General features: G+C 40.8%; 1 protein-coding gene across 1 annotated transcript; it reads left to right on the forward strand.

Moving 5' to 3' along the window:
• Nucleotides 1–1,648: 1,648 nt before the first annotated feature.
• LOC137803112 (voltage-gated potassium channel subunit beta-2-like) lies at nucleotides 1,649–20,056 on the forward strand. Its single transcript, XM_068601390.1, has 15 exons — nucleotides 1,649–1,873; nucleotides 2,238–3,236; nucleotides 13,067–13,110; nucleotides 13,196–13,233; nucleotides 13,520–13,599; nucleotides 13,841–13,885; nucleotides 14,315–14,359; nucleotides 14,446–14,489; nucleotides 15,968–16,054; nucleotides 16,150–16,235; nucleotides 16,341–16,461; nucleotides 16,566–16,660; nucleotides 16,804–16,924; nucleotides 17,453–17,541; nucleotides 17,691–20,056. The coding sequence occupies exons 2-15, from the start codon at nucleotides 2,914–2,916 to the stop codon at nucleotides 17,778–17,780; spliced, it is 1,308 nt and encodes a 435-aa protein (XP_068457491.1). The 5' UTR covers nucleotides 1,649–1,873; nucleotides 2,238–2,913; the 3' UTR covers nucleotides 17,781–20,056.
• The last annotated feature ends 1,435 nt before the right edge of the window (nucleotides 20,057–21,491 follow it).

The following is a 21,491-nucleotide window of genomic DNA, read 5'->3' on the forward strand; positions in this document are numbered from 1 at the left end:
GATCACACTCCCTTTTTCAAAATATACTAAGTGATCAATCACCACAAAACTAACATGACATAATAGTTATACATCATCTAAACTCAATTAATGGCAAATTGTTTAGCAGAATACCTTCTTCAAATAAGATTTACAGCACGAGAAACATAATTGTGTGAATAATATTGAGTGTTTTTTTTTCAAGGACGAGTATCACATGTGGAAAAAGACAAGAGCAGCTTTGGCGTTGAGTTTAATTTGTATAGAAAATATTCCCCTTCAAGGACGTTCTCATCACACAACAAATTATATAATGTATCTTCAAAAGAAAGATGGTCATCCATCTCATTTCCTGAGATGGCAATTTCATACAGCCTTCTCATTTGCAGAGAAGTAAATAGATGTATTTAAAGACACGATCGTGTGTGTTGTCTATCAATACAGAACTTCAAGATGGAGCAGCTGGTGCTCTGTGTGAGTGAAAGGGAGCATCGCGGTGCTGTTGGGTCTAAGCTGTTGAGCAGGTTGCGTCAACGCATCACAGGGATGATGGGCATTGTTTGGAAGGTGAAGGTTAAGCCTGTGTGTTGATGAAGATTTAATCAGAGCGATGATGTAGGGGTGTCTCTACTCTCTTAATGGTATTTTGTATTTTGGAAAATGTGTGTCTGCAAACAGAACTTAACACGACAGGATAAACCATCCTCTCCCTTAAAATGTCACAACGCATTCACATTTTTATTTCGCCCATACAGCTGGAAACTTCCCAGTCCCAAAATGTACCGAGTGGCTCTTTAAAAAGAGTCCAAGTTACAGTCTGCTGGCATCTGACTGCTCTGCAATCATCCTGGGACTGCAGATTGCTCGAAAGCCAGATTTCATTCCACACGCCTCTGAAGAACAAATTGACAGAAAGGATGAATGTTTGTTCGAAGTGCGTGTCTGCATTTTTATTTGCAGGTTGTCCCGCTGTGTGAAGCAGTGTGACAACAAACACTGACTGAAACTTGTGGGATTGACAGTCATCTTTAAAGTCGTGGCAGAATAGTTTAGAGTGTAAACACAGCCTTGAAGGTGCTGTTATCATTGCCTGGCCACCAAATGACACATCATTTTATTTGAACATGATGTGATCTGATGCAATGCGATGTGATACGCTATGCTACGTATAGTGATGTGATGAGAGGTGACTGAGAAGCCATATTATTTGTGGTGAGATGATGACAGTGGTGCAGTATTTGGTGATTGGTATACAAACACAGCAGATCAAGTAGGGAAAAAAAGACTGGTTTAAGGTGGAAACATGGGTGTGGTAGAAAGAGAGATCCATGGAAAAAGAGAGAGGCATGTGTGGAAATTATGATGAAATTAAAGTGATATGATATTAATGTGATATCAAGCTTTTTTGTGTGGCAATATGAATAAATGGGTGAATGGATGGAGGCATTTAAAAACAAACTCAAAATACTGGTGCGTTCAAGCTCCAGTAGCATAACGTGATGAAATGTATGTATACACCCGCGTGATGAAAAATGAAGAGATCACACCCGAGAGAGAGAGAGAGAGAGAGAGAGAGAGAGAGAGAGAGAGAGAGAGAGAGAGAGAGAGAGAGAGAGAGAGAGAGAGAGAGAGAGAGCATATTGCAAACCCCCACATTGCTTGTGTGTCGTGAACATTTCGGAGCCCCTGTAAAAAGGGAAAGCAAAAAAAAGAAAAGTCGGACTGTGGACTGACAGCTTGATGTTGAGGGAGGCTGGCACGCAGCGGTTAAAATGTCTTTTTTTGGGGCCAGTGTGCCGGCGTTTTTTTCAAATCCGTGCACCGGGAGATGTTGTCGAGTAACGGGAGAACTGCACAGCTGCTGCCGGTATGTGAGCGACTTCACGCGCTGAAGGTAATAAAAGAAACCGGCTCGGTGTTTGCGCTTGGATTTGCTTCTGTATCCTCTCTCTCTCTCTCTCTCTCTCTCTCTCTCTCTCTCTCTCTCTCTCTCTCTCTCTCTCTCTCTCTCTCTCTCTCTCTCTCTCTCTCTCTCTCTCTCTCTCTCTCTCTCTCTCTCTCTCTCTCTCTCTCTCTCTCTTTCTCTTTCTGTTGCATCAATTTGATGCTGCGCGAGGCTGCTGGGCGATGATGCATCGGCGGGCTTTGACTCTGTGAATTCGCATCATATCAAGTCTATTCCCTCTGCTCGGACTGACCACCTCGGCAATGTAAATTCCAGCATTTTAAAGTCTTCTTTCTTTCTTTTTGCGGACAAGCCTTGCGACAAAAGAAGAAGAAGAAAATAACGTTATGCCTTATTTCGACGCGAGGTGCGAGGATGCCTGTAGCTGTGGTTGTGTCATTGCTGCGGCACACTCCGGAGCTGCGAGGCTCAAGACAGACACAACTAACCTCAGCTGAAGAGAAGACAGCGAGCTATCAAGTGCTTTACCACCCAACATAAGCCATACCAGCCCGTGCATGTGTGCGTATGTGTGTGTATGTATGTGTGGGAGAAGGCCCGGTTTCTGTTGCACTGAGGCTTTTGGGGCTTCCCAAAGAAACCGCCACATCCCCGAATCCGTCTGAGGACTGCTGTGATTTTACATGCTTCCTGATGGTTTCTGGAGGGCAGCCCTGATGCATCTTGCGAGCGTGAAAACTCCACGGACCCTTTTGCCAGGTTTGCATCCCCAGACAGGAGACGGAGCAGACGGTAACTCTGCGTGTGCCATGTCAGAGGCTGGACTCTTGCCCGCTCCCTCCAGCTCTCAGCCAAAATCTCTGACCTGTCCTGTCTGAGCCCTTTTGTAAGAGCATCCCTGCTTCACCACAACAGCACAGCAGGAAGCAGTGTCCAACAGCACCAACAGTTTGCAGACATTACTGGTTGTGTGATTGTCCCGCCCGCCCCCTCTATCAAAATAAGAGCCCCCGGAAACCAGGGTCAGGATGCAGGTGTCTTTCGCCTGCACTGAGCACAACCTCAAGAGTCGCAGTGAGGACCGACTTTGTGGCCTTCGCACCGCCCCGCCTCCTGGAGGAAGCAGTGGCGGCGTAGGGGGAGGTGGTGGAGGAGGTGGCGGCGGCGGCGGCGGTGGCGGTGGAGGAGGCGGTGGAGGTGGTGGAGGAGGAGGAAGTGGACAAGGGAGCAATGGCAACTACATGTCTCAAGGCTCGGGCAAAACCAGGGATGGGCCTGGTTCCCGTCAGACTCCACAGGGCCATGCCCACATGAAGGAGGCCATTGGGCGCCACACCAGTATGAAGTATAGGTGAGTATATGGAGATTAGTAGCTTCAGGGTTGGAGGGTTAATCCGCATCGGAGGGATCTGGCTGGTTTCATTTCACTTTGATTATCTCAGCCTTTTGACCTCCAGATTATCCCACAGGTAGATTATCATAACGAGCATCGGTGGCCAATCCTCTGCCAACCAGGTGATGAGGTGGCAGGTTCCTCTCGTCACAAAGCTACCAGCCAGGCTTTCTGTTTCTATATCTGTCAATCTCTTTGCGGAGATGCAAGGGGAAGTTATAGTTAGCTTAAATTGTCACCGACATGCATCCTGGAACATTGTGCGGGCTGCCTACATACCCATTAGAGAGCGCGAGCGCACATACAGCAGTGATTTTACTGACATTATAAAAAAGGATATTAACACTTAAAAAACGCTCGCACTGATGGATGTGAAAATGCTTATATAATCCATAGCAAACAGCCATAATGTTATCACAGTATAACAGACATGCATATAGGAGCATCTGCCATACGCTCAGGTGTTTAATGCAGATTCTGCTCCGGTCTCGTGCTCATAACCACAAATTAATAAAAAGCCTGCCTCCAATACCAGCTTTCCAAAAAGCACCTCGGGACCCCACAGCTTTTCTTGGAGGTTTTAAAAGCATTTCATTTTTTTTTATAAAATAGAGTTGCAGCCGGGTATCTTATGTTGTTGCACACTCCAGGCCTGAGTCATAATGTAGAGGGGAAAACAGACTCGCTAAACAGCAAGAAAGGTTTTTTTTCTTTCTCTTTTAGTTTTTCTCTGATTCAGCTCACCTTGATGGATCAGAGCCCCAGCCTAGGATGTTTAAAAAGGGAATGAGGACCCAGATAAAACCAGGATATCTTCACTACTGTTTAATCTCCCTTGAGAATTGCATACATTCTTCCGATTGTGTTATTCTGATTTCTCTGCTCTCTCTGGAAAAGTGTCGGTAACAGGGACTGCAGCAGCACAATAAGTCTATCCAGCATACGGCCGGCTCCAGTTGCCAGTGGCAACACCCCAGGCGTTGCCTTTAGTTTTTGTCGGCCTTGTTTCCCAATCAGTCAGCGCTGCTGTCGCTGATCAGTCCCCTCCGCAAATGAGTCTTCTCAAACCCCCCCCTACTCGACCGCAGAGTGCGTTTGTGGCAGCTCAGTGGTCGCACATTCTCCATTTTACACCGCTGTCACGACCGCACTGAGGTCAGGAAGGAGCAGGATCTACATAAAACATGCCTGCATGCCGTATGAAAGAGTCTGAGAATCTGTGCAGAGACATGGTGGAGAAAACCACAGTAGAGCAGAGGTGAAGCGTTGTGAGTAAATCTGCATCTACAGATGCGTCCATCGTTTCCAGTCTTGGCGCCGTTTGACTGCTTGTTTTCTAATCTCCCGCGATGCCGTTAACGTGAGGATTCATCACTCACCGGCAGGTCGCAGACGATGGCACCTGCTGCCAGTTGTCACTCCCATGATCCCTTGCTGCCAACCCTCTGGCCCAACTCTTCCGTTTGGATCTCTCTCCATCTCTTCCTATATTAACGGTTCTCAATTTTTTGACAATTAAAATAAAACAAAACAGGACAGGGAACACTGCTGCAGTTGCATTCTCTGTTTGTTAAATTGAGTGTAGTTTATAAGATAAGGAAAAAGGTAATGAAAAGGCGACCAATATGCACATGATGGAAACAACAGAGAAATTGCTATTGTCAGGAATATTTTCTGAATATATTTACTCCTGCTAATGTCTAAAAGAAGTGTAAGTAAATCACTATTTAAAACCACAATTGGTCGGCTATGTCAGTTGCACAACACTCAAAGTTGGCCCCTCCTCCCGAGCTCAAAGAGGGTTAGGGTGCTCGTCCGTGGATAAAAGCCAACCCATGAACCGAGCTTTGTCTGCTCGGCGCTTCGTCTCGCTATACTCGCATACAAAGCAAACTGAAAAGAAATGAGAAAATGCATGCTGAGAGCAGAAACAAGCACTGCCAGACATATCTATTGAGAGGGATTATTTTCATGTGAGTCTATAACATCCGAGTCATTGTGCCTGCAAACATGATCTTTTAATCGAGTAATGGAGTTGATCAAATATTACAATACAAACTAAAACTTTTGCACCAAATTTGCACCAAACCAGAAAGTTGCTCACGTCGGCACATTCCAAATTCTTGAGTTTTAATTAAATCCTACAAACCTATATGAGCACTTATAGTATATACACAGCAGAAAAGTGCAGATACAGGCTCTTTTCTTTGGGGACCTGTGGAGGTGAGGCGAGTCTTCGGCAAAGTCCTGTCACTCAGCAAATTGTCCGTTTCCATGGTAACCAGGCCCTCTCTTTTCACCAACAGCAACCTGGTAAGCAGGCCAGGTATATTTCCAAGATAAATTTATCTGCGACTGTTGGACATTTTTCATGGATTTTAGTGAGGGCCGCAGGGCACATTGTGTCAGTTGGAGGCAGCTGGATGCAGCTACCTCGATGCATGAGGAAGAAGAGTTGGGAAGCTTATCATTGTAAAAGAAGATTGTGGATTAGCCTCCAAAACAACTTTAGAAACATCAGGAGAGAGACAAAGATCTCAGCTGTTTCTAAATGCATCATCATGGTTTTCTCAGGGAGTCCTTGATATTCGGCAACATTTAGGTTCTGTGCAGTCAATTTAGCTCACAACTTGTTAAGGGATATTATTACATATTATTATTATTATATATGTTATATCCGTGAACATATTATATATGTTAAAGGGTATTATAGTTCTATATTTTTGGAAATAAACTCATTGGCTTTTTTGCATGAGATAAGAAGAATGATACCATATCTGTATCTATCAAACTATTACTTTTCCTGTTCAATGGCCTCAGGTAAACATGAAGGCTTTTAGAATGTATTTATTTGTTACCTCAATGTAAAGCAGCAGCTAGTGCATATGAGTTTAAGATTAGACTGTTGAAGACACCACGATGATCTACTGCACGTTATGGTCTTAAATCTAAGTTTGGTTTGATTAATCATCCATGGCTGTTTTATGAAGGTCTGTTTATTTTTTTTGGGGAATCTTTGTTTGGGGGATTAATTTCATTCATGATGCAAAAGTCAGCCAGAGCAGGTTAGCGGTGTGTAACCCAGCAACTCGACCAACGGGCCACCCAAACCGTCATGGATCATCAAACTATGTGAAACAGACTAACCAGACCGCTTTAGGCTAATGTTGGGAGCAAAACCAGCAAGCGATCTAGTTAAGCTAACCAACCAAAACCAACAATCATGAAACGATGCTTGCGTTACTTAATTTAGCAATTGTTAGCTAGAAATTCTTAGCTTCCCGTATACCTGGGTGCTTGTCGCTGCCTTGTTACAGACACATGGGTACTTATCCCTCTCATGCTACTGACCCATGTGTACTTGTCCCCGTCATACTACAGAAACATGGGTGCATTTCCCCGTCCTACTACAGACACATGGGTACTTGTCCCTCTCATGCTACTGACATATGGGTACTTGTCCCTGTCATGCTACAGACACATTGGTACTTATCTCTGTCATGCTACAGACACATGGGTGCTAGTCCCTGTCATGCTACAGGCACCCAGGGGTAATAGCCACACTGTCTATGCCTCCAGAGGGTAAATACATATCTGAAATGTGTATCTGAAATCTGGGTGCAAATAGCATCTGCCTTTTTTCTCCACTTACTAGCTTGACCCACATTTCACGGTCTTCATCAGCACATAGGGAGTTTCCACAGATGCGGTGTTGAGGGAAAAAGGTCCGGAAAAGTGAACGTTGAGTTAAGATTATTTTTTCAAACTACTATTTTCAAGGTAACGTATGGTTTAAATCGCTATACATTTTGAATGCGCTGCTCCTGATTTCTTCTTGTACTTTGATGGCCTGTAGTTCATGTCCAGGTCATGTCCAGTGACAGTTGATTGGCCACAAAGTAAAATACCATAATAATGATAATAGCTAATATTCAGTTGCATTTTGAGCTGGAGAACCAGGCTCTGCGTTTGTGTGGAGATTTGAAGTGTCCTGACATTCAACAGTGCAGAGAGGCGCTGTTCTCTAGCAGAGTACTCTTGAACAGTGAGTTTTGAAAGCCTGAACTCTCAGCAGCTGATGAAGTAATGATTGAGTTGTACTGATGAACAACCCTGTCAAGTTGTACCGAAACATTGTGGTCCTTTAGTGCTATTAGACAGTGATTCAGCCCCAGTCTTATAACTCACTCAGTTACCCTTTTACACACGCCGAGGGCACAATGAATTCACAGCTTCAGCTTGTTAATTTGATCCCAGACTATTTACTTTAATGTGGTTTTAGAGTTGCCTCATACATAAAAAAAAAAAAAAAATGAAGCAAGCAGACAATTCACACTTTAAAAACCCTATGGACGCCATAATAAATACCAAACAGTTATAAATTATGGACTTCACAGAGTGCAGTTGTGATGTATATAACTAATTGAGTAATAATGAATTGCTTTGGTCTCAATGTTAGCATGATTTCATTAGAACAAATGGGAAAGAGAACCAGGCCACATGCTGCAACAACCTTGACCTTTAACTTTTTTTCAGTTTCCAGCTGACTAAACAGATTAGTGACGTTACTGTGATGTCCTGCAACGTTTAGGCAAAGTAACCCAATTTACTTGCTTGATTTCATTCCTTCTCCTAATCCACATATATACAAACTATGATGATGTTTTGGCTGTTAAACAGAAAAAATATGGCTGCTTATTTCATCTGCCACCTATTGATATAGATTAACATTAACAAAGTCAAAAGTCAAAGTCAGTTTTATTGTCAATATTTCACATGTGCAAACATACAAAAGATTGAAAGTACGTTTCTCTTTCTGTCCAAAATAAAGTGAATAAGTGAATAATAATAATAAAGTGTAAAAAGGTTGTTTTTTTTAAAAGAGAAACATATAAGCATGTACAAACAACATAAATTGGGAAATGTGAAAGACTACAGATAACTACCAAATGTTATAATTATAAATGATAGAACCATGCAGTACTTTAGATTATTATTTGCATTGCTGCAGGGGTGGAGACCTTAAGGGGGTTTTAAAACGGATAACTTAATCTTTTCGAAATGTGAATTGACTGCGGGGTCAGTGTTGTTTGTTGAGGCTAACATTTGTCAATATTTGCCTGTGGATGGAAGTGGTAACAGCAGCCGTCAGCAGGCTGGTTCTGGACAGCGAGCGTAGTAATCAGGGCCAGAATATCCACATCACGTCCACTCAAAAAGCTGTTGAGTCAAAGACAGAGTCTGATGTTGTCTTTCAGGAGAAGTCATGATAGCATGTCATTATGTAAGAGCAGGAACACAGCCTAATGAAATACAAGTCCTGTAAATGTCTCAAAAAGTATTTGAATATATCATCCAACTTTTAAGATATTTGTAAAAGCTCTTTGGAGTCTTAGTCACATGCATAATTCATTTTTACCCAATATTCAGCCGTCTGGAGCATAGACTGCAAATGTAATTTCAGTTTTTTCACTAGCTTCACTATTTAATGAATTGTGGCAAAGTAGCAACAATGTTTTAAATCACAGAACAACAAGAAAAAAGTAAACTGAAGGATGGTGTGACACTCAAATACATCTTGGCAACAGAATTTAATCATTTTAAATTCATTGAGCTGTCAGAGTTTATTCATGAGGTAGATATATCTTTCCAATATTCAGACATAATGCAGGTTGGCTTGACATAGTGCAGTGACTGTACACTTGTTCCACTTATATTCAGGACGCCTCGCTTTTCCTCTCGGTTCTTTCATATGTTCTCGTAAAACCAGTTGTCTTTCAGGGTGTGTGTGTGTGTGTGTGTGTGTTCTTTTTTTCTTCTTTTATTTTTTTACATTTGCTCTGCTCAGTGTATTTTCATAATTAGGACAGACCTACTTTCCTAACTCTTTTAATATGTGTTTTAATATAACTCAATTGAAAAACATTACACTTTATGAACAGTCTGTCGTTTAGCCTAATTCATTAATATTAGCTGAAGCAAGAATCAGAGCCCTGTCAGAATGACACTGGGTCCTTGTTCCTCAAAGTTAATCCATTTACACTTTATACATGTTCTCACTTCTCACAGTGGCATCTAGCTGTGCAGATACAATTGTTTTGTCCTGGTTGTGAGATGTTTATCTCAGAAATGTCTGCCTCTACATCAACACAATGGAAGTGAAATGAAGTCTGTTTGTGGTGCTCAAAGTACGCAACAGAAACAATGTCCTTGGTTATGCATTTTAAAAATAGGATTGTCAAGTAACAAGGAAACTGATCATAGAAAAAAGATGTTGGCGAAAGATAAAAACAAAAATGCAATTTGTCAGTGCTTTGAGCACCGCAAGTACGAATTCATTTGCCTCCCTTGTTTTGAAGCAGAAACTTAAATCTCTGCAGAGGTAATTTGGGTGAAATGAACCTGAAACAGTGAATATAGCATTATTAAAAGAGAACAGACAGTCCACCACCTTTCCACAGTTAGTGCTCAGAAAATGTGTATATACACACACACACACACACACACACACACACACAGTGTTATTAATATCTAGGTGTGCTTCCCTCTGGAGAAGAGCCTGCTCAGCATGTGTGTGGCATTTCATGACAACTGCAGAAGGAAAAAACTCCTTCGTTTGCACCTAACCATCTGTAAATAGTGTCTTCCGTTCTCAGGTGAGAACTAAGTGAAAATGTCAGCACAGGTTAAAACGCTGACTACATCGTGACAGAGCACCTGTGTGCTTCCTTCCTCTCCCCCATTAACAATGTATGGAACATCCAAGACCTTATAATCACCTTGTTCGGAGTTAATGATTCATGGTGAGAAAGAAAATAGATGAGTAAACACAGAAATCCTGACTTCTAAAAGCCACAGAGAAGCATCTGGGTTTCTGTGTGCCCTGCTCACAAGTGCATTCATGCGTGACTGTATGTAGATCTGTGCCTGTGTTGCAGTGTAATTCCCATCAAGCGTGAACATTCACATAACCCCCCCCCCCCCCCCCCCTTCCGCACACTCACTCCGGCACAATATAGATCTCGTTAGTTTTTCGTGCAACGCCAGTCAAATGCATGTCAAATGAAATATAGGTTGCGTGTTTGCATGCATGTGTGTGAGAAAGTGTGAGAGAATAGTCACGGGAGACAGTGAGAGGAAAGAGAGAGCATGTGTCTCTCTAGACTTACTGATAGTAATTCAGCAGACTGCAGCACTGCAGCAGTTGAGTTGAGAGCAGGGAGAGGGCGGCCAGTTGTCATACAGAAAAACAATGACATTCTTACATAGCCCGGAAACGAGAGGAATTGTGGCACAGCGAGCATGAAATCACCCACTAATGCAAACTGGTTCCTCTTTTGCTCCTGTAATAACGTGCTCATACAAACACGTTATTCTGTCAGCTCCGTGCACCTATTTTCTTACAAATCCATATTGAATACAGGCCCATTGAAATAGAAAAAGCATGCACTTGTGTAACACTTGTGGATGCTACCGGATGCCTGACATTCTCTCGAATGCTGACTCATGTTTAGTTTCTATTTGTCACACATTACATTTGTAAAATAACACATAGCATTCTGTTTTTCCATCATGGTGCTCTTGTGTGATGAAGGTGGTTAACACAGTCAGCTTTATTGACGCAATGAACATTTCCCCCCAGAGCAAGTTGGCCTTGTGTAAAATAATAAGGGCTGCACACATACATACATACATACATACATACATACATACATACATACATACATACATACATACATACATGAATAGTTATATAGTTCTATATAGATAGATAGATAGATAGATAGATAGATAGATAGATAGATAGATAGATAGATAGATAGATAGATAGATAGATGGATGGATGAAAGGACGGACGGACGGACGGACGGATGGACGGACAGACAGACAGACAGACAGATAGACAGACAGACAGACAGACAGACAGACAGACAGACAGACAGATAGATAGATAGATAGATAGATAGATAGATAGATAGATAGATAGATAGATAGATAGATAGACAGACAGACAGACAGACAGATAGATAGATAGATAGATAGATAGATAGATAGATAGATAGATAGATAGATAGATAGATAGATAGATAGATAGATAGATAGATAGACAGATAGATTAGTTTCAGACAAACAAAATCTAATTGATGCACTCCAGATGCAGTATTTATCTTGCCGTTGATATTGAGTCTCATTTTTCAAAGTTCAAACCTTTCTTTTTGTTTTGAAGCTGAATGAAACTAGCAGGGGATATTTTGGGGTTGTTTTTATTGGTGCCATATTGTCAAATGTTGACATTTCTTCCCTCGTACCTCCCCTGACTGAACATGAGGCAAAATGGCACAATTTGATGGATGTCACAAAACAATACCAGTACAGGAAAACCAAACTAACGGTAAAAAAAAACCAAAAAAACATTTGAATATTTGATTTGAAAACGTCTCTGAAGTGTGTTTTCTCCCATGTGTCTCATTTATATTTACTCCCAGTGTTCAAAGTGACTGTCAATGTGTGAGAACAGGCAGAGCTGTCATTGGTTGACAAACAAAAGCCAGAATACCATACAAGGAGACATCAACATCAAACCCCACGAACAGTTCCCCCTCGATATAACATTCCTGACCTTCCACCCGCGTGCTATTTTGACGAGTTTAAAGGAATGACACAAACAATACGCGGTTCACACCCACACTGCAGCGCACACCCAAACACTGACGCCCACGCGCATCAAACACCCACACACTGGGCCACACGCTTACATATGCAGGAATCTAAAAATAGCTTAAGGTCAAGCATTAAAAATAGACCGGGGAAAATAAAAGCAGGACTCGTTCAACTGAGTCTAAATGCTCTGACAGTCTGTCTTTCTGCATTTGGCTATTTGTGGCGGACGCAGGCAGGCAGAGAGGGGAGAGGCGCTGGAGATGAAAAGACGACGAGCAGTGAGTTGCGCTGCAGTTCTGCTGCCTCTCCAGCTGGATCCCCGGCTAATTAGAATGGGGGAGAGCGCGCATGGAGGAGGAGAGCAAGCATGAAGCCCACATCATTTTCAGCTGCACATGCTCCTGGGGTACGAAATGCTGCTCTCTTCTTCTTCTCCGTGCTCGCCCTTCAAAAACCCAGCAGTCTGAATAATCAGATGTGGCGTGTTGGGTAATGGACTCTTCTTAAGCGCGTGGACCATTTTGGGCCGTTTACCGCACAGACTGAAGAAGCTTTCGAAGCTTTATCTGAGCCGAGGCCTGTTCCCTCCAGCTGTTTGCCTGACCCCGTGTTAGACACTGAACTGTTAACATACGAAGGATGAAAGGTCAATTGTTCAGAAATAATTAGACGCAGGCTGTAATTTAACCACAGGCGAGAAAGTCTTTCAATCAGCAGCAGCGGTGGAGGAAGTATTCACATCCAGGAATACTGTGGAAATAATTATCTTCATATTATATATATATATATATATATATATATATATATATATATATATATATATATTAACTTGAAACTTTCTCAGTATTTTTAGTACACAGTGACAACAAAACCTAAACCTTTTATTTTAGTCACAGTTGCCCTCCAAAAATGTTAAAATACTCGGGAATACTTTGATACTACTGTATCTACTACTAGGTATTGGGTGCAGCGCTTATCATTCACAGACATCAGCGGACTGTAAGATGGGGTCTCGTCTGTGATTGTTTGTGCAAATGTATCCTAAACGCCCATCCATCATACCTTCTCTTTTTCATTTCTGAGCTTCACAGATTGTTATTTTTCTTCATTTCTTTCTTTCTTCACAGGAACCTGGGGAAGTCGGGCCTGCGTGTTTCCTGCCTCGGGTTAGGTGAGTTGTTTTGAAGGCAGAATAATATTCACCTCTGTTTCAACCCCTCAAACAAAACCACGTCTCCGTCTCTCCTCTCGTTCAGGCACCTGGGTGACATTTGGATCACAGATCTCTGATGAGGTGAGCTCTCCGTTGTCTCTATTTGTATGAGAGGTTGATTCCTGAACGCCCTCACTCATATTGCTATTGTGGAAAACACAGAGTTCAATCTGTGTTTTTCAATTATAGAAATGTTTGAAAATCCCTCAAACCTCCCACCCAGAAACTAAAGTAGCTTTGGTGCCATACTAGATATTATCTGTACTGTATAAGTCTCTCTGCATCGTGCCCTTCACGGACGACCTCGGTGTAATTGGAATTTGTCTACGGTCTCCCTCTCTCAGTCTCAACGTTTGTGTTCCCCCAGATGGCTGAGAACCTGATGACCATAGCTTATGAGAACGGAGTGAACCTGTTTGACACAGCAGAGGTGTACGCGTCTGGAAGGTCAGGCATCGCTTATTCCTCCTCGCAGAGAGAGAAAAACTTTCGCTTCTGTTTTTCTTTCCCGAGAATGTACTTTTCAAGAGTTCTTCACACCCTCTGATGCAACTTCTCTCTTGAGTGTTCAGGTTTCTTTAGCATATGACATGTCTGCAGAGTTCTTGTATGATTCAACATTGTTTGTGCAGCAATTTGAATTTAGCGTCAGCCTATCACAGTAAAAGTATGTGTTTCTTCTCCACAGAGCGGAAATCACTTTAGGGAACATAATCAAGAAGAAAGGATGGAGGTGATATTACTCATTTTTCAAAACTGACTCACATGCTTGTCAAAAGCTTTCTAACTCTTTTATATTATGAATTTACGTTTTTAAATTGAAATAATATAATCTATGGCTTTTCTGAAATGACCACAGTTTGTATTAAAAGTAATGCATGAGGAGCTTTAGCCTCAGAAGGACTATAAAAGGATTCAAAGGTCACCATTTTAAAATAAACACTGGTGGCTGTTGCCTGTGTGCCTAATCTGTCTAGGAAATCCTTGAGATATTTTTATTAAGGAAAAGAAAATAATCCACATTTTTGTTTTTAAGTACCAATGATTGCAGGCAAGCAGAAAGAAAACAGTTTATTTAGAAATCAGAAAATTACAGATTTCAGACCAACATTCCTCAAATAATAATAATAATTTTCTTCTAATCCTCATGTGTCTTCGCCAGGCGTTCAAGTTTTGTCATCACAACAAAGATCTACTGGGGAGGCCAGTAAGTATAACTCTAAAGGCAAAATCATTGTTTTCATTCTTCCTTTCAATGGAACAGCAATAATTTGTGTTTTCATCTCTCCACAGAGCAGAGACAGAGAGAGGACTCTCTAGAAAGCACATTATTGAAGGTAGCATATTTTTATTTTACTAACAGTGAATTACCTGAGAATGTTTTTACAAACAATCCTTCCCAAACACAAGAAGGCTCAGAGTTGGCTCTGGGAAAGAAAAGGACATTAAAATGTCTACATATGTTAAAGTTTGATTTAATTGGATGGGATTGTACTTATATTTGATATAAAATGTTGCCCAGAATACTTTAGTTTTGTCCCAAGAACCCAGAGATGTGATGAATCATTTGAGGACCCTTTTTGATCTTTGAATGCGTGCAATGTTCGTCTCGCTCAGCTCCATGCCTTGTGTCAACACGCCTTTAAATCAAATAAACCACTATATCTTTTTAAAAGTGACGTCCTTTAAAACAGTTGATGGCTGTGAGGACATGTCACTGGACTGCCAGCTGGTCGGGGATGAGGAGCATAATTATAGCAAAGGAGAGAAAGTTGGTGAAATACAGAGTGAAATCCGACGGGAATGTTTTGATGGATTGCCTTCAGATATTGTTGCTAACTGAAGTCTTTCAAGTCAGACACAAGTACAAACAGTACAAGGGGGTCAGATGAGGGAATGGGGAGATGACGTTTCACTGCCAATAACATCTCGGGATCAAGAGGGATATCTTTCCAAACACTTAATCAGTTCCCCCGTCCCCAAAAAGAATCGTAAAGAAAACCCAAATCCAAAAAAAGGCCGTTGGCCTTATATGTTTCTTAAGATGTGTGGCCGTTACCCAAGGAGTTGAATGGGCTGTTGGACTGTCATTGTCATGAGTCTTTTGATTTGAGGCCATTGCATAAGTGAGTGGACTACATGCAAGGACAGCCCTCATATTTGGCCTTCCTATTATACTTAATTTGTGGCTTCAACCTCTACTAAATGTACCCGGGGGTGGAAGGTGGGCACACAGAAGACACTGACACAAACCATTTGAGAAGATTTTTCATCTTCCGTAATGCACTGTGCTGACCAGTGTAGTCAACTGAGATCAACTATTTCTGGAGAATCTGTATTGTCAATATATATGTATATATATATATATATATGTATATATATATATATATATATATATATATATATATATATATATATATATATATATATATATATATATATGTTAATATATTGTCTTAAACAATCACATCATCCTAATTGATCTTAACGAGCACATACTGGAATTAGGTGAAATATTTTGAGAGAATATCATTCAAAGACTGCGGTTTTATTTATACATCACACATAACATAAACTTAACATCACTGCTAAAAATGTGATTAACAAATGTGTATATATACATGTAAATACATTTTTTTTTCTGAAACTGTGATGCACTGAATTTCTTAACAAAATGAGCTGCTAAACAACAACATCTTCAGAGTGATGATGTTTTTAGGATTTAGCTCAAAGCACCAGTGCAGAAATGCAAAGTCATTACTAATAATAATTTTGATGATGATGATGTCTCATCATTGATCATTGTTTATGACAGGTTTACGAGGATCCCTAGCAAGACTCCAGCTCGATTATGTGGACATTGTTTTTGCCAACAGAAACGATGTCAACAGTCCGATGGAAGGTCAGCTCCAGACATTTGAAATTATTCTTCCTGATTGCTTCAATGAACTGTTAAAAAGAGTGTAATGTAAATATGATGTATGCTGTGATTCACAGAGATTGTACGGGCTATGACGTTTGTAATAAACCAGGGTATGGCTATGTACTGGGGAACATCACGCTGGAGTGCCATGGAAATCATGGTGAATGCCGGTCTCACACTCAAAAAAGCTCACTTTTGACAAACTGAATGCTATGGCGCTGAATGCTGATCAGTAACCATTTTGTCTTTGCCCGTTTGTCACCAGGAGGCGTATTCGGTGGCACGCCAGTTCAACCTGATACCACCTGTGTGTGAGCAGGCAGAGTATCATTATTTCCAGAGGGATAAAGTGGAGGTGCAGCTTCCTGAGCTCTACCACAAGATCGGTCAGACACCCACAGTCTTGCGAGATCTATTCATCTTTATTCTTTTAAATTGAAGATTCTTTCTGTTTCGCTCAACAAAATTGGCTCTTTTTCCACACTTTCAGGTGTCGGAGCAATGACCTGGTCTCCCCTTGCTTGTGGATTAATCACAGGGAAGTACAGTGATGGTGTGCCAGAGTGCTCCAGAGCAGCAATGAAGGTCAGTTGGATTTGACTGGTCGACCGCTGGGATTTCTCTCACTTGAAGTCAGCCTCAGTGTAATTCTCCCCTTGATCAGTGGGGTGTTGCAGTGGGAAATCAGTACTGTATTAATGTGTTTCACCATTTTGCTCCTGGTGAAGGGATACCAGTGGCTGAAAGAGCGAGTGAACAGCGAGGAGGGCCGCAGGCAGCTCGCTAAAATCAAGGAGCTCCATCTACTGGCAGACCGACTGGGCTGCACTGCTGCTCAGTTAGCCATAGGTACAATAACATGGCTGGACAGACATATACAGATACTTGGTTTGCTTTATTGTTGTGTGACTTAAGGTTTAATTGATATGTTTAGGACTTGCTTTTTTTTCAATGCTGAAATGTTTTTAAGGTACAAAACTATTCATTTGAAATGTTTGTTGACATATTTTACACATAAGATAAACGTGTTTTGTGCAAACAGAAATTTAAGCCAATTTAGTGCTTCACTCAAATGTTTCCTATGTGGCCATTTAGCCCTGATTAATAATGCAACTTTTTTTTCCATCTTTGTGTTTATTAGTGTTGAGAATACATGGTTTGTTCACCATGTATTCTTGCCCGTCTCTTATAAAATTTGGTCATCTGATCTTAGGTCGATTGCAAATATGTTTGGTAGATATGTGTTTAATTTGCTAATTTGCCAACACTAAATGTCGGATTTCTTTTGCTTCGGTTATCACTGACATCACTCACCTTAACTGATTGTACATTTTTGGGGGTTTTCTTTCTCTCCTTTTTATTTTGTATTTTTTACAGCCTGGTGTCTGCGCAGTGAGGGAGTCAGCTCAGTTCTTCTGGGTGTTTCTAATACAGACCAGTTACTTGAGAACCTGGGTGCCCTACGGGTAGAATTTATTTCCTTTTTTCTTTTGACGTTAATATTTTGCCTGACATACTGATCCATAATTATAGGAAACCAATAGGTATACTTATTTATGAGTAATTTAAATGACAACAAAAGAACCTAATTGCCTTTCTTTCTTCCTGCTTACAGATTTTAACCCAAATGACCCCTCAAACTATTACTGAGATTGATGCCCTGCTGGGAAACAAGCCACACTCGAAGAAAGAGTTGCGCGCTTGAAGATGCAAATCTGAGTCACAGATGATGTTTCGAGATGATGAAGAAGACAAATGACATTGGGAAACATTGTTTTTTTGCTCTGCTCTATACTCAACAACTTGCATGTCCTCAGCAACATTATGCTTCCAGTATGTGCGCATAATCATTTTGCGCAATACGTTGTATCATGTATGAAAAAAAAGATCTCTCAATTGGGGAAAAAAAAAAAGAAATAACAGGTCATACATTGCTCACTGCCGATTGTTCACAGCTTAATTAGTTCCACAGAGGGGAGTCTCTGCCATCCAAAGAGACCAAGACAGGTTGAAAGATATTCAACTGATGTCAAAGCAGATTTGACTCTTGTTAATCACATGTTCTAAAGTGGAAAAAACCCACCTCTGTGCTAAAATGAAACTTTAAGTGTGAATGGTGCTTTCATTGGACATGAGTCTCCTCCCCTCGCAGCTGTCTGTTATTCTGTATGATGTTTAGTACCCAGCAGCCAGAGAGCCAAAGGTTAGTGCTCATGTGTCTAGCCTAACATTTCCCATAGTGTGCATGTGACTGGTCTGCCACGCTCACTGCTTTACAGGGTTGGGAACAATGGACTACTTGTAAAGTTGTTGCAGTGAAAAAAAAACTGATACAACTTAAAAAAAAAAAAAAAAATGGATGACATGTTTTAAACATTGATTTCTTACTTTGAAAGTAACCAAATATTGTGAGCATTTTTACACAGGCTGAAATAATGATGGCACATATTACTTGATCTGAATTAAAACAAATGGATTGTACTGCAACGATAATTAATAGACTGGCTTTTGAATTACAGTGCATGAAGTTAGTTATTAAATTATAAAATTAGCAATCAGAAGTGGGTATGATTTTGAAAGTAACTTTCCCAACCCTGCTGCTTTCTCAGCAGTCTTTTTGCCTCTCCTGTTTGTAAACTGTGCGCATGTCCCTTTAAGAGAGAATAGCCCTAACAGGGTGTAAATGTGGCATGGCTTTTATGGCTTATGTAGATTTGCAGTGCCCTTGTAAGCCATTTTTTTCTTACTATAAATGGTCTGGCAGTTTGATCCAGGATCTGTGCCGAAGGGCACTCTTGCTTTCAAGAATCTGCACTATGCAGACACGGCCGTATGTCCATCTGACGTATAGACTTTGCATTGTCTTAAACTGTATCAAAAGATGTTGACCTCACTCTCAACGATGCCATTCTTGTAAAGAGCATAATTGTTCCGAAATCAGAGGTTTGAGACAGTTGGACTATGTGGAAAGGTCACTGAGCATCAAATATTTGGACACACTGTGGGGAACTAGAAGTTTTCAAATGATACAATATAAACGATATTACCGAGTTTATCTTATGTGATAATACTCTTGCCACAGGTCACTTGGGGTAAGATTTAGCAAATGTAACTATTTTTTTCTTGTGGAAGCCTAGAAATATAGCTTCTCTGGGAGTTAACTCTCTCCGTATCGTTTATTCCCTATAGTCTTGCACACATGCACAACTCGTTTTATACTGTGCATTTTCATGTATTTTCCCTTTAGTTTTGTATTGATTTCAATACTTGGTAATGTATAAGGGGATTTTGTTCATTCTGTGATATTTTATTTTTATTTATTTGATTTCTTTTCTCATGAAAACATCTCCGATCGACTGAGCGGATGATTTGATACATGAAGTTGTTTTATTTGGTGCAAGGTTGCATTGTACTGTAAATAGGCTTTTCTGTTTGGCGGTGAGTTAACAAGATAAAGGTTAAATATAAGAATCCTGAAAGAATTCCTCAAGGAGCAGCTGAAAAGTTGCTCTCTTCTGTGACTCTGATGATGTTCAGTTAGACTTGAGTGTAGCTTGCAGTGTACAAAGATACTTCAATCAAACCTTGAAAATGTAACTTTTGCTTGCATAACTTATATTTTACTGTCTTGCAACAAAGAGAAACCAAACGAGAGACGAGACAACTCATACTGAATGTATCATGTATGTTGCTCAAACCTCAAGAACAAAGCACATAACTTGTTTTGAAGGTAGTTTCTGTTTGAAACTGTTGGATAAAAAAAAAACGTTACATCTGTCCTGCAAACATTTACATTGGAATTCGGGCAAAGAGGTTGTCCATTCAGGAATTCATGCACACACAACCATTCTGAGTCCAAATGTTTATCGACAGTCAGATACGTTTTGTGTATTTACCTGAACCTTTAGGCTAAACCATAGCTGTAATGTTAAAGTTCGCTAACCTTCCATGTTAACATTTGGAATAAACTGTTTATTTGTATATATGTACAAGGATATTAATTTATGAGCTGCATTTAAACAACCTATCACCCCAAAAGACACTAAATTGCATATTGGCCATTACCCACAGTGCTAGTTATAGTATTTGAACCGACCTCCAATGTAGCATACTATGTGCTCCCACCATGGTTTTTAGCTTCACACTTAACAGCACAACATACTGTTGACGGGTACACTCACACAGATGACTCACTACTGACTGTATTTGCACAAAACTGTAATCCCTCAGATTCAACATGTTTAATATATGTAGAGGAAGAAAATACAAGCAGCAGCAGCTCCTTGAACTACTGCTTTTTCTCATTGTTGAAGCGAGTCTGCACTCATAAATTAAGTCAGCAAACAAAGACACCAGTAGATAACACCTACAGTGTAATGCATTCCTCTAAAGCTTATCAGACATACTTTGAGGCTTCCTTGAACCCTGGACCGGTTTGATTGCAGCATTTCTGCACCCAGTGAAACTCTAAATGTGCCTTTTGTGTATTTCCTGGTGTGGTAGTGGAGATGTTTTAAATATAGCTAGGCACATCAGAAGCTTTTGCAAAATGCAAAACTGCTAGTGAAATACTGTACGTGCTCGTGCAGACTTAGATTAAGCTCTTACTTTTACTCCTGAGTGTTTCTCATGATCAACCTTTTACTTTTCTTGTATAATAATGTGTGACTAAACAGCTTTGTTTTGCAGACTCATGCATACTTGTAACAGAGGCCCAGATCGACTAAATATCTGAGGTGGCATTTGTCAATTGAGGTTTGAAAAATGGCACTTCTGAAATATTGGACATGTGTACACAAATGTACAATTGCATATGAAAATAGGTGAGAATTTACACATATTATAGTTATATGTATTTTGAGATTTTAGTAAATTACTCTATCCTTGGTGACACTTAATTTACAAGTAAAAGGGCGATGAAACAGTTTTAGCATGCATACAACTCGTTAAAGTTACACATTTTTAGAGCTACCAAGTCGAACAATTGTTCCACTGCTTTAGAAAAAAGCAACAGAAACTTAACCACAAACTAAATGGCGTCCAGTCATCCTCCCAAATGTGTGGCAGCGTTAACCTGTGGGCCTCTGGCTCATTCAAATGGATGAACAATGTGCTAGCTGTGTGTCCTGCGCTGATCTGGGCTGCTGAAAGAGCTGATCCTGCCGGGACGCCACACATGCTTATACCACAAACCCAGCACATCTGTGACGCCAACACTACTGCTAGCCTTGTGAGTGCATTACACAAAGCCACCCTCTGATAAAGATGATCATATGTGCTGGAAAATGTAGCATGTGTCACTGGCAACACGGACAGAGAGAAAAAAAAACTGATTTCACCGCATGATTCACCCTCCCTGTGAAGAAGCTGTTTGGAAAAGGTGATGAAAAACAGAACGCAAACAAGTCAGTTGATT

This window comes from Clinocottus analis, unplaced genomic scaffold (assembly GCF_023055335.1).
Source record: "Clinocottus analis isolate CAN_PGR_092001 unplaced genomic scaffold, fCliAna1.0.p SCAF_5, whole genome shotgun sequence".
Taxonomy (NCBI): Eukaryota; Metazoa; Chordata; class Actinopteri; order Perciformes; family Cottidae; genus Clinocottus; species Clinocottus analis.

Excerpts from the sequence above, each read along its gene's own strand:
- LOC137803112 (XM_068601390.1), top strand. The coding sequence starts at position 2,914 with ATGCAGGTGTCTTTCGCCTGCACTGAGCACAACCTCAAGAGTCGCAGT. Across the intron at positions 13,111-13,195 it reads TGTTTCCTGCCTCGGGTTAG|GCACCTGGGTGACATTTGGA; the intron begins GTGAGTTGTTTT and ends CCTCTCGTTCAG. Across the intron at positions 13,886-14,314 it reads ATCAAGAAGAAAGGATGGAG|GCGTTCAAGTTTTGTCATCA; the intron begins GTGATATTACTC and ends TGTCTTCGCCAG.